Source organism: Mastomys coucha, chromosome X (assembly GCF_008632895.1).
Source record: "Mastomys coucha isolate ucsf_1 chromosome X, UCSF_Mcou_1, whole genome shotgun sequence".
Classification (NCBI taxonomy): domain Eukaryota; kingdom Metazoa; phylum Chordata; class Mammalia; order Rodentia; family Muridae; genus Mastomys; species Mastomys coucha.
The window spans coordinates 136658025-136671660 of NC_045030.1; the positions used below are offsets into that span (position 1 = coordinate 136658025).

Consider the following 13636-nt stretch of genomic DNA (forward strand, 5'->3'; position numbering starts at 1 on the left):
AAAAAAAAAAAAAAAAAAAAAAATCCAAATCCTCCTAATGTTTCCCAAACACCCAAACAGTTCTACTATATGTATCCATAGACTCCTACGTATCCAAACAAATATAGGCATAGGGATGATTCTCATTCAAACTAATACATCTTAATTTCTAGAAATATACATCACCACAATCAGAAGCAAGACTACATTGACATTAAAGAGAAATGCTGAGAGAAAGGGAGAGACAGACAGACAGAGACAGAGGGAGACAGAGATAGAAAGAGACAGAGATACAGAGAGAGAGAGAGAAAGAGGGGGAGAGAGAGAGAGAGAGAAAGAGAGAGAGATCCCCTTCAGTTTTATAATTACATGCAGATCTACAATGATCTCAACAGAGTGTGTAACAGTTAAAGCAACGAACTATATGACACTTCTCTTTTGACACAGACTAGATATTATGCCCAGCCCCAGAGCCAGATCTACTGCTTCTCCAGATCATCTTTCTGTCAGAGACTTCTTTATTAATTCCACATGTCACCATTCCAAGCTATATTAAGTAATAAGAGTTTTTCCACTATCTCTTTCTGTGCTTCTGAGCTCTTGCTGAGAAAACCGAGAGTATTCAATTATCTTGAGTTCTACCCTGCGAGCATGGATGGACTACAGTGTCATACAAGTACAAAACTTATAACAAGAAACAGCTTTTAATTTTACAACCTGTAAAACTAAATTGCTTTGACAAGTCAGAAGACAATGTTATATGGAAAAATATTATAGTATAGAATGAGGTCTTTACCACCTAAATTCTATAATAAGCATAAATGACTCTCTCTCTCTCTCTCTCTCTCTCTCTCTCTCTCTCTCTGTCTCTAATGTCTCTTGGGATATATTAGCAAATGAACTTACAGCCTCATTCAAATTTAAATTGTTTTAAGTAATGGAATTAGCATGCTTCAAATCACTTAAATAAAATACAGGTACTCCCCTACCTTCAGAAAGAGAGTAAGAATTGTCGATGGATGATTTTCCTACAATTTTAGTAACTTTTGAAAACTCAAAGCCCATCACCAGTGACACATCTTTTCCAACAAAACCACACCTCCTAATGTTTTCCAAACAGTTTTACCAACTGCAAACATTCAACTATAGGGGCTATTCTTATTCAAACCATCACGGAAGTGTCTGGTGTGTGTGTGTTGGGGGGGCGTCTGTGAAAGCCAGAAAAGGACATCACTTTCAGTGAATCTGTAGTTACAGACAGTTGTGCTCCTGAATCAGTGCCAAGAACCCTATCATGTTCTCTGGAAAAGCAGGAAGTGCTCTTTTTTTATTTTCAATAGAATTTTTTCACAGAATATCTTTTTTAAAAAGATGTATTTATTTATTATATGTAAGTACACTATAGTTGTCTTCAGACACACCAGAAGAGGGCATCAGATCTTATTACAGATGGTTGTGAGCCACCATGTAGTTGCTGGGGATTAAGCTCAGGACCTTCAGAAGAGCAGTCCCTGCTCTTAACCACTGAGCCATCTCTCCAGCCCCACACAATACCTTTAGCTCATGGTTTCTCTTCCCCTATCTCCTCCCAGATCCTTGCCACCTCTTTGCCCACCCAACTCCAAGGCTTGCCTTCTCTTTCTGGAAAACAAACAAACAACAGAAATACAAATGGTAATTTACAAAAAACCCACAAACACACACACACACACACACACACACAAACACGAAGCTATTTCCAGACCTGAAATTAATTATTATTGTTTGGTGTATGAGTGTTTTGCCTGCAGGTATATATGTGCACCACATGCATGCAATTCCAGTAGAATCCTGGAAGAGCAGGAAGCACTCTTACTGCCATCTCTCCAGCCCCGATTTGATCCTGTAATGTATTTAGATACACATATCTGAACTTCAAAACGGCACTGAGGGGGTGTGACGTGACTATGAGGCTTCACTTCATACACACTTATTTTCAATAATATTCAGTCGAACCCAGAAAATTCCATACACTCAGATCATCAACACAACAATCAAGATGCTAATTGCATAATGTGACTATTGTGATTAGTGCTGCAATAAGCACAGGAAAGTATTTCTGCAGCAAGCTGCCTTGAATTTGTTTACTCAGGCTGTCTACACTCGTTTCTTCCCTTCCTTCCCTCCCAACACATGAAGACTGTGCTAATATGACATAGTAACTTGCTTTTCCTAGATTTTATAGAAATAAAATCAAGCAGTTCAGCTTTTCTCCCTCAGCATAGTTATTCTACCCTGCATACATTCATCCCAATATGTCTTTAATTTATGCAAATCTCCTTAAACATTATAAATATATATGAAATATCAATTGGGAATAAAGATTTCAAGGGAACATACTTAGCATGTCTTTTGCTCCATTCTTGATGAAGAGTTGATGGTACATCACTGATAATATGAAATGTCATTTTCTGATGTGCAGCCCATGTCATTAAAAAGGGGCCCAGGTTTGATAGTCAAAGGGATATTTTCTGTACCCTATTGCTTACTAGCTGAGTAACTATGAGCAACTTTTGTTATGTCTCTTTTTTTTCTTCCCTTGTTTATCTTAAGGAAGGAAGAATGTTGGTGCTTTGTGTGGACATTAAAATAAAATTTCATGCACGGAGAGTTGAACATAGGATGAGATGCACAGTAGATACTCAAAAGGATTGATTTCTCTCTCTCTCGTAATTTGAGGAAATTTTTCATTCTTAAAAGTGTTATGTCTTTGACCTTAATTGTGATATCATAGTGCCATCTGGTGACCACATAGAATGATTACATTATCATCACTTTAATAAAACTATACACTATTTACACCTGTAGTGTGTGCTGAGGTCACATCATAAGGAACGACAGAGAGGGCTGTCTTTCAGAGTTGTTTTATCTGAGTAAGTAAGATCCCCCTCCCCTGGATAGGCTTCTGTTCAAATCATGAGGCATAGCTTAAGAGAAATGAGGAGAACTTCCTAGCCTGTCCTGGGACGGCAGATGGCAGATTGAGTGTACAAGCACATCCGATTGACTTGGAAAAAGACTTAGGAAGAAGAGTACTGTTTTCCCTTGTTAGGAAATTTTCCTTTTGACAGCTTTGGTCTTGAATATAGCTCCAGGGAGGGTTCAATAGTGTGCATCCCCAATTACTGCCCTAGAAATAAAAAGAATTGCCCTTCACAATTCTACCAGTTAGCCACTATCTACTGAAACAACTACACCACCAGAGTACCGCTGATCTCAGGCTCTTACAGTCTCAATTTCAACTTAACTCTAGCTTTTAATTAAAAATTTAGGAAACTTCCTCATGGTAAAGGGATGATTTGTGTTAGGACTGAACTCATCAGACTTACCCCTGGGCTACAGTTTCACAAAGCACCCACCAGCCATGCTTCCAGTAGTTTTGAAGCATGCCTTGATAGATAACCACCCTTGCCATCCTTCCAGTACCATTAACTAGTCAAGACTGGTCAATTTATTGAACATGAACTTTATTGTGATTTTGTTTGTAAGGCAGTGTGGCAAAGGCACTGTGAAAGTTACAAAGACTGCAAAATGTGATAGAAAATGAGTAAGTTTAAAAAAAAGAGAGAGCTACAAAGTGTATTTTTAAATGAATGCATGCTGAACTAGACTAAGTACTACAACTATGTTTTTTTTTATTATTGCAGAAGCACTGAAATATTGTTGGAGGTGGGGCTTGGGATAAGATGTGAGAGAACTTCATGGAGGAGGTGGAATTTATGCTGGGCCTTGAATAGAGGCAGAATACTGATAGGTGAGGATGAAGGGAAGAACATACAATGACTGATTCACAAGGAAATTTTGTAGACATACTGAAAAACAAACCCCTGGGGAGTGGAGCTTCCCAACAGAGGGAAAAGCCTGAGGGGTCCAAGTGGGACCCATACTCTCAAGTTTCTATATAAAGTTTTCAGTACCAATGATATTAGGAAGCACAGGGCAATGGGCTTGTTTGTAAATCTAGCAGCAGCAAGAGGTTTCACATTGTAGTCAGGGACCCCAAACTGGCTGTCCTATTACTGAATAGATTCATCCATCTTTTGGTGTGCATGATACTTCTCTAGTCCTTATTCTTGCCCACTGACTGAATGGTAGTTCGTGCGCGCTTACATGCGCCTGTGTGAGTGTAGGTGTGTGTGGATGGGTGGGGGACCGAGGCTTTGTCTCCCACTGCAGCTTCTTCAACTTCTCCCTCTTATGGCACACAGCTGGCTTCCAAATTGCTAAAGCTCAAGCCCTTCTCACTGTCTCAGCCGCATTGAACTCTAGCTCTTGATTAAGCACCTAGGAAGCTTCCTCAACATGAAGGTAAAACACTGTGGGGGAGTTACTTGAGTTAGGGCAGGACCACACTTTCCAGAGGTGGTGGTGGTGGTGGTAAGGGCTGGGACTGTTAAAAGTCAGCTCTGGCTACTGGTGAAATGTTGCTGATAAATCTATAGTGCCAGTTAGGAGCTGGGATGTCAGGCTAGACCAGCTTGGCCTTGATCACCTCTCTCCTCCTTCATTAACATGCCCTACAGGTAAGATGTGTTGGACAGGTGGAAACAGCAAAGACACCTGTCAGCTGTCCAGATTCTTGTTATTGTCCCATTTGAATTTCACCCCTGGAAGCCCTAAGGATCTTTTCTCAGTAAACGTGTGTATGATCTCCAGGTGGGATTGTCACCTCCCCTGTCCAGCTGCTGGAGGTATATAGATTATGTAGCTACTGATGCTACTTGGATCAGGAGGTATGGGAAATATCAGAAAAGAGAAAACATCAATAAATGTGGAACTTCAGTAATTGTGAATCTTAGTTAAGACCTTGTGCCTGACAAAAGAAGATGGAAAGCTGTCAGGGTTCTCTGATGATGAATACTTAGAGCTCAGTGAGATCATCACTAGAGATAACTTTGAAGCTGATGTGGCCTTGCTTGACTTTGGCAGTGGGACCACCCTTCTTACGCAGGTACAGAGATTTCAGATCACGGCAGTCGCTGGGGTCAGCATCCAGAGTAACCTGCCCCAGGAACTGATCACAGAATTTTCTGCTATTCCACACCTAAAAAGACAAATCAAGGAAGTGAACCTCAACAACCAACTGTGATACATCAGGATGTACATCAAATGACATTTTTATCTTTTCCTGATAACCCTTTGATGAAGAAGATAATGTCCCAAACAATGTAGGTGAAAGTAGATTGGGGATCATTTTTATTTGTAGGTTTGTTACGTAAAGGCAGCTGATCAGAAATATTAAACCAGAAATACTGCCAGACTGGTGTTATCCATATTGACCTAGCAATATAGGGGTTGACAGAAACTACCAAATACTTCCTTTCATGGGACTTTATAGGACACATGTTCACTTGTCTTCTGTCTATGGGAAATTTAAGTCAAAGATGAATAATGAAGTTGGTGTTTTGCTTAATGAGAAATGTTCTGAATACAAACCGAAGAAATAATAGATAGCCTTTGCTCTGCATCCTCCAAATGTGATATACTTGGGAGAATACGTAGTGGAGGACATAAACTCCCTAAGATCCTTGTTTAGTCTTACCTGGATGATGATAGGAATGTCAGTGGTCCTTCTGTAGAAAATGGCCTGTGTGTCAAAAATGGCATGCACAGTATTCCTCTGGACAGGGGAACGGACTTCTTCCTTTCCACATTTGATGATCAGATATGGATTGACAGCTGTAAAAAAGTGACATTTTTGTTGTTGTTTTGATTTTTAAACCTAGTGATTAAGTTTCCTCTCTAGAGAGACAAGAAACTATGATTTCATAAAGTCCAATTCTTTTCTCTATGATGGCTGAAATCTCCGGACTGAAAATAGCAATCAAGATAATAAATTCTGATAATGTTTTCTAACCATACATGTGGTTCTTACTTTCATTGGCATACTTCTTCTCCAGGCCCTCAGCACTGTGGACAGTGATCTGGGTAACCACCTTCGGGTAGCCACGTGCCAGGTTCCAGCAAGACATCTTGGGCATGTCCAAAGTCAGTTCCCTAGAATATTAATTTAAAAAAAAAAAGTGTCACCTCATGATGAAATGGACCTGCCAAAGTAGATCAGAGTTAGTACAGCTGGAGTGAGCAGAAGCTCAGGCTCCCCAGCACTGAGAACAAGATAGAGGAGAGAGGAAGAATGCCAACAGCTCAAGAACAGATAGAACCAATCTGAGAACTGAAGATAAAATACAAGCAGCAGAGATTAAGAGACTGGCCCTTTCCCCTTAAATGACAGATCAAAACTCTAAATCTCAGATCTCCATTGGAGGATGTTTTCCATAGCTCCACTCTGAGAAGTATTTTGAGCACCTTCATTTCAATTAGTGAGGTCTGACTTGAGAATATTGTCTCATCGAGTAGATGCATAGAAGACTATGGGCTGAGAATCGAAAGGAAAGAAAAGAGCAAGGGTTGGAAAGGCATCATAATAAAATTGAACCTGAGCTGGACAGGCACTTCCGAGAAGATCCTTAGTAGAAATTCACTGGTACGGCCATGCTGGAACATGGTTGGAACAAGCACATAGTTGCCCTTCTTCAGATACTTGCTCAAAAACACAGTACGAGTGTCGATATAGGTGGAAGTCCCAGCACGCTCCTGAATATACAGGTGGTGAAGGCGGAACCTTCTATTCATCTCCACCTGGAAGCAAAGAAGATGAAGCAGTGCATCCTGTTTAAAATCAGAGCTTTTATATTAGAAGGTCGCACTTCCGCTCTTTTCTTATCCCTTCATAATTCTCTTAACTCTAAAATCTTCTAACTTAGACTCTGAATATTCATATTCTTTTTTCTCCAAATGCTGTTCTTACCTTGAAGAGCTCAAAACCAATGATGTAATTGTCAGGTCTTCCCATTCGGCGGTAAGTGCGTAGGTCCTTCTGTTGCAGTGACATGATGACTTTATGGCCATCCTCGGGCACAGTGAAGATGTACTGAGGGGAAGGGGCCATCAAAGAGATGAATTAGCAATCCCATTTAAGATAAAATAGCTGAAATTTTGTGGAATAAAATTCTTTTATAGGAAGCAGAGTCTCAGGTTAATTTCTGGGCTTTATTATTGCCCAGACAATGATGTAATGGGAAATTAATTCACTACTAAGTAATGATCATTATACTTGCTTCCCCCTATGGCATTCAGCATGTACTGAAAACTCTATTTTTAGAGCTTTGGTGCCAAGGAGGATAAGTTTTAATATGTATGTTCCTGATAAGTTATTCATTTCTTCCTGTTATTGTACCCTGTGTTTAAAGCTATAGGCAGAAACATTTCAGAATTCATGAAGACAGAACACATTCTTATTCCTCTCAACCAGACTTTGCTACCCAGCCCTGGGTAGATTCATAAAGCCATCCCAGACATTTGAGAAATCCAGGTAAGGGACCCAAAGGCCAATCTTGTGTATACACCTACAGAGAAGCCATTCTCCAAGTTTGGTACAGGAGCTTGGTAGGTACCTGAAAGGTTTCTACATAGGGAAGGGGTAATGATAATGAAGTTTCTTGAAAGGCAATTAAGATGGAAAGGGAAAAGAAAATTATAAGTTAAGTAAACCAGTTTTATAAACCTCAGTGGTCTCCAAAATGCTTAGGCAATGAGATCTATAAGAAGAAGTGATATGCCCATGGACAGTGAGCCAGAGTTATGCCAGCTATCCTGTAGCACATCTTTATACAGGCTATTATAATTCTGGCTTGGGGTGCTTGAGAGAGCCTTGTTGTTTTCTTGGTCAGACATATAGTATAATATGAGTGTAAGTAGACTGAAGTAGAAACTGACAGGGCAGTGATTTAAATCCTAAGGGAGAAAGTGACCTCATTCTTGAAGAGAAAACGCAGGTTATAATGATGGTTTTCAGAAGGGAACCTATATGAGAAGGACTACAAGATATGTGTATGATGTATCAGGTGAACAACTTGGCAATAAAGACAAATGAGGAAGAAGTGAGACAACATCTGGAAGCAGATCCCTACTCTGCTGTGTTGAGACTATCACCAGAAAACAGGCGTTAAGTTGTAGCATTCACACAGAGGCAGCTGGAGAAACTGATTGAGATTTGAAAATGTTGCCAAGGTAAGTTTCTGCAAAGAGACCTTGTCTTCTGAGTCTTACATGCATCTGAGTCAATCTCAGGGGATTGTGGTTGATGAATATTGTGCAATAGATTTGAAAACCTGATGCTAAATGAATACTCTAGAGAGGAGCAAAGTGAGATCTAATTCTTACTGGCTGGATAGCTCGGAGGCAAAGGACAATATTTGACTCTAACCTGAGGATTCTGCAGGAAGGTATCACGGTTGTTATAGCAACCTCCTGATCGGTTCATCAGAGGGTCATCATCCACAGTCCAACATCCCACCACTGATTCCAGCTCCTTGCGGCCAAAAACAGGGTTATTCACATTGCGGCAGACATTCAGTTTGTGAAAGTTGTGGCAAAAATCTTCCAGACTCATCCTAAGTGGAAGGAATAGGGAAAGAAATGAAAATGGCACTTAATATGCATTTCTAGTAAGAGATCTAAATTCCTTGTTGCAGAAAGATTTCTCACCAAAATTCTCCATCATCAGACATAACAAGCCCCAGGTTCTTGCGATCTGTTACAGTCAGTTGCTGCCACTCTTCCGAACTAAAAGCAAATAAAGAATAAAAGAAGAAGCCATTATTCTTGCCAGGATGTCAAAAGAAGAGAAAGCATTATGACTAGGCCTACTTTATTTTATCTCTGGCTTGATTGCAGATCACGTGGCTGACTAAAGCCTAGAAATGTCTCTGTTATTTGAGAGCCCACTAGCAATCTTGACGGATAGGTTTGGGAGCACTACAGAGCTTTAGGAGGTGTAACAATGAAAGTGAAATATCACTCACATTTCACTCCAGGGGCCACTCCATTCTTGTCTTCCCAGTGGGTTTCTTAGGCGAACCATATACAGCTTCTCAGTACTGAAGACTTCCACAAGTCTTTCTCCAAGACGGAGCTTGCGAATATCAGTCATGGTGTAGGTATAACCCTTCAGTAGACCCCAGTCTGTTTCAACTTCTTGTTCCTCCTGGCTGGGAGACTGATAGCAAATAAAGATACATAAGGGCACAGGAATTGGGAGAGCCAAGTTCTGGATTCCCCTTCTATCTTGGTTGATTCATCCCAGGATGATTGAATCAAGTTCTCCCTGTGCAGATGGAAATTTGACCCTAATGTCTAACCTACCAGAAAACAAGTGAAAGAAAGAAAACAATGTAACATAACAACTTACTTTAAAAATTCAAATTCCAAAAAGTCACTGTCCTATATTAATATGAACTGTTGTTGTTGTGTTTTTTTTTTAAATGTGGTAAAGCAGATTCATTCTTTGAGGGAACAGCTGTAACTTCAATATCCAGGAGTCAAGGTGATAGTAATAGCTTGCCATAAGTTATTTACACCATCTTTAATGGTGCCTGGGGCCTCAGTGAAATGACTGGTTCAAGGGATAAAAAAAATTAGCACTCCCCAGTTTCCAAGCCAGGACTTCATGCCTATGTTAGCTTTCTGAGTTTCAATATTGACTTTTTGTGAGTTTCTGGGTTAAGTACAATGTCCCCTGCTAAATTTTGTTCTCTTTTGTGCCAGATGGGAGCATAAAGTGATTGTTTAGGGTGAATGCAAACCTCAATGGAGCAGCAAATTAGACCTCCTTTGGTGAACGTTTTGTACAGTTCTCCAAACAGCTTGTACTTCTCCTCAACAAGATCAGTGTATCGTCCTTTCTGCATGTCAATGATTTCAGCCAATGTGCCGGTGAAGTCCATGATGATATCAGTGATGGTCAGACCATCCAAAGCCTCATAACAGCCCAGAAGCCTGAAAGCAAGAATGTAGTTATCTTAATGAAATTAGTTATCCGGTTCAAGGGCATCATGCTTCCAAGATTTAAAGCAATTCTTGTTCAGCCTTTACCAGCTGGTTCTTCTCTGAATATGAAGTGGCAAATACTTTGAGATTACAATTAAAACTTTCTAGGCTTAAGCTATGTTGATAAATGCTAGTCCATGTAGAAACTTCTTCCTACAGACAGATGACAGGCAAGGTTAAAAAGAGATGAGAATTCCATTTGAATTTCAGATTAACAACCTGAAAACTTCATAGGAGACAGGATTTAACAGAAACCAAAGCATCTATGAGTTTTGAGAGGCTGACCCAGGGCTAAAAGAAAGGTTTTTAATCTTACTGAACTGCAGCCAATTTTAACTGCGGGGTTGAGTAGGGCAGAAAGACTGCTCAAAGACAAATATGATTTTTCTTTCTTCCTGTATCATGATCAGAGACCAGTCAACCCCCTCCTTACTTTGCATAGGCTTTTTCCAGTAGAGCATTCCAAAACTCATTCATGGAAGTAGAGAATGAGAAGACCAGATCTCCGTTGATGGTGGGAAGCAAGTCATCAATCACCACCTCAGTCCATTCTCCGAAGTGCCAGAAACGGAAGCGGAAGATTCCAGCATATTTCTCTGGCTTTCGAGGATCCCATTCCTGATCCTTGTGGTTGGGAATTGCCTAGAAAGGTAAGAACATTTAGTCAAGTATTACAAGACTTTATCCAGATGTAGAGATTAGGGTGAAGTCCTAAGAAAACTATATAGCAAACAGAAACTTTCCAAATACACTTGCTTTTGAGTCTAGGTTAGAAAAACCTAGAGGTGTGGCATTTTCCCCCACAACTTCTGTTTCCATAGGTCAGTTTTGCTGGGTGCGATATTGCCATATCTGCCACTCCTACCCTAAATACGTAGGATACTGAAGAGACAGTCAGAAGGATTCCTATAGATAATCAGTCAACTAGATAAGAAACTATCTATATAGATTCGTGATCAAATGTTTAAATACATGAACAAGATGTTTAAAAGTAATATCAGGATTGGAGAAACAGTTCACTGAGAACATTTACTCCATCATCGTAAGTACTAGAGTTCAGATTCCAGCACCCAAGCAACAAGCCAGGTATCTCTGCAAATGCTTGTGCCCCTCACCCGAACTCCTCAGCTGGGAGAAACAGGAAGATTTAGGGGACATGATGCCCTCCATATTAATGGAGAAAACATGAGTTCTGGTAAGAAATGCCCTCTTTTAGCTTCAGGGCTTGCACATAGAATGCATTCACATGTACTATTGCACACGTTCACACAAATAAGCAATAAAATTAATCAAATGAATCTTTAAAATTAAAACCAATACAGATACAATCCTTACTCTGCTTTGCCCGATCTAGAATTTCATGTAGATTCATTATACATAATTTAGATTTTAGTCACATCATTAATAAAAAAGCCATAATTTTGGAATTCTGTTTTTATAACAATTGCACATCAATATTCTAAATTTGTTTTTAATTGGAAAAATGTTCATTGTCCTAAGTAAAATGTTCTTTATTGTTTTGAATTTTATCTGAATAGTAAGGTAGATATCTTGTATTATTAATAATTTGTTAGAACCTTTTCAAGGATCCCTTTCTATCTTCTCACTTTTTCTGTCATGTATATATGTGTTAATAACTCTCTGGCCCCTACTGGCTTCATAACAAGTTGGTACAAAGAATATAATATGAAGAAATATTGAGTCAAAACATGGCAAATGACAGCAAGCGGGCAACTGGTATATATGACAAAGCTATTATGCAAAATGTCATTGTTAGAATCTGGCATGGATTTTTCACTGTAAATCTCAGCTTGTCTTTATTTGTAAACTTTCTTACAATGGAAATAAGTTACCTGCGTCTTCTGTTTTCAAGAAATAGAATGGTCTTAAAAAGTTATGAGCTAATTTTTTTTCTGTCAAGTTATTCAAGAAGAAAGCCAAAATAGAGTAAGATTCCACAGAAGGGGTAATACCTTCGTCCAGTGTGACTCCTGAACAGCCAAACAGGAAAATGCAGAGATCATTGCCTTGTTCCCCAGTCTTCCCTGGATCAGCTGGTGGTTGCTGATGTTGCCCACAATCAGGTGGGGGTCATCAGAAATGTCCTGAAGGATACAGCGATTGGTTATGCAGGACTCAGGGAGGCGATTTTCAAGAGTCGCTAGAAGCTGAGCTAAGCCTTTACAGAGGAGATGGGATTGAGTGAGGCTAGGGATTTTATAGATGGGATAAAAGGAGGTTAGGGAGATTTCTAGCAAAAACAAAAGGCAGTGGATAACCTGTGCACAGGGAAAGGACCTTATGAAGAATGAGTGAAGAAATGGAAGGAGAGACTGGGGTTAGATAGGATGACATGTGCTGCTGGAAGGCCTTTGTCGTTGCCATTTCCACTATAGCAGTATACACTGGAAGACAAGAACTAAGACTTACCTGCTGCATTCTGATCTCATTTTTGGGGAAGGGTGGTTACCTTTAAGAAACAAGGTCTGATAGAGGTGAACATTAATGCATCTGCCTTTCTAGGAAAATGAGTTAGACAATACAGGAAGTCCTTTTCTAACAGAAAGCAAAGCAGTTTCCATGACAACCTGCTTTTCTAGCCCTCACCTTTGTATGAATATAAATGATAGTAACATTAATAGTAGGTGTTAATAGATTATTCACGGGAATATTTCAACAGAAACTCTCCCCACAGGACATATTCCAAAAGTATCTAGCCCATAGTGGGGACCACTATTTGTTAGGGAAATACATATGTATTTTTACTTCTGATATCATTAGCTGGATCATTCCTACTGTGAGTAGGAAAAATGAAAGCCAAATAATATAACTACAGCAAAATGTAATGAAAACAAAATGGAACTACTTTGGACTACTATATTCTGTGCCTAGAGAAAAAGTTCATCTGGTGGTGGACGAGATACTGTAGTGAGTGACTGAGTACTGAGTTGACTACTGATAGGCCACTGGACAGGGGAGAAACATTGAGGCATAGCAGATAAAGAAATGGGCCTATGCAAAGAAATATGGGACATCATATCATTGCAAACATGATATGGCTCAGAGAGAGCCTCAGCACTTGCAGACTTGACATCAAATCCCAATTAAATATTGATAAATGGAAGCATTTTCATGGAAATGGTTATTGGCCCATAAGCTGACATTCTGTGTATCCTGCTGAAATCAACCCCAGTTGCAAATGGAAAGAAAATATAGGTGTACACTCTTTAAAATTATTAAATAGAAGCAGCTATATTTTTCTGGTACATAATATCTATTTTTAATGGATATAATTCTTCTTGAAGGGTCTAGTCTACAGAATGAAGCATTCCATATATCTATTAAAAGCCAAGATAGCTCTGGAAATAAATAGGCATTCTGGGCAGAGACACATCCAAACTGAAGATTAATTGTGCATGAAGCTGCCAAAAGGAGCTAGTTAGGTGGGTTGTCAGCTTTGGATTTTCCAGTCGTTTTCATTTAAGATTTGTGTCTGGTGTCTTATCACTCACTGCCTTTTCTCTTGGGAAACTACTTCTATCCATACTAAATAGTTTATGGGTCGTCAGCTGCTTTGTCTTTTCATTTACTGAGCACAGAGTAAGTGCCCTGGGTGAGTCAGATCCTGATGCATCTTCTATTTCTCTACTTTTTCTGAGATGAAATTCAGAAGCATCATTGCACATTCCTTGGTCAGACATTACCTTTTTTTTTTTTGAGCAAGATA

At 39.5% G+C, this 13636-nt stretch overlaps 1 protein-coding gene across 1 annotated transcript in view; it reads right to left on the reverse strand.

The window, feature by feature from the left end:
* Positions 1–3464: 3464 nt before the first annotated feature.
* Positions 3465–13636, reverse strand: part of Capn6 (calpain 6) — a 26236-nt gene continuing 16064 nt past the window's right edge. Inside the window, exons 3-13 of the mRNA XM_031368907.1 lie at positions 11883–12014; positions 10343–10551; positions 9666–9858; positions 8886–9079; positions 8569–8646; positions 8288–8474; positions 6830–6952; positions 6458–6660; positions 5894–6015; positions 5561–5697; positions 3465–5062 (exon numbers count right to left, since the gene is read on the reverse strand). Of these exons, the coding sequence (XP_031224767.1) occupies positions 4880–5062; positions 5561–5697; positions 5894–6015; positions 6458–6660; positions 6830–6952; positions 8288–8474; positions 8569–8646; positions 8886–9079; positions 9666–9858; positions 10343–10551; positions 11883–12014 (1761 nt within the window). The 3' untranslated portion in view covers positions 3465–4879. The remainder of the gene's footprint in view (positions 5063–5560; positions 5698–5893; positions 6016–6457; positions 6661–6829; positions 6953–8287; positions 8475–8568; positions 8647–8885; positions 9080–9665; positions 9859–10342; positions 10552–11882; positions 12015–13636) is intronic.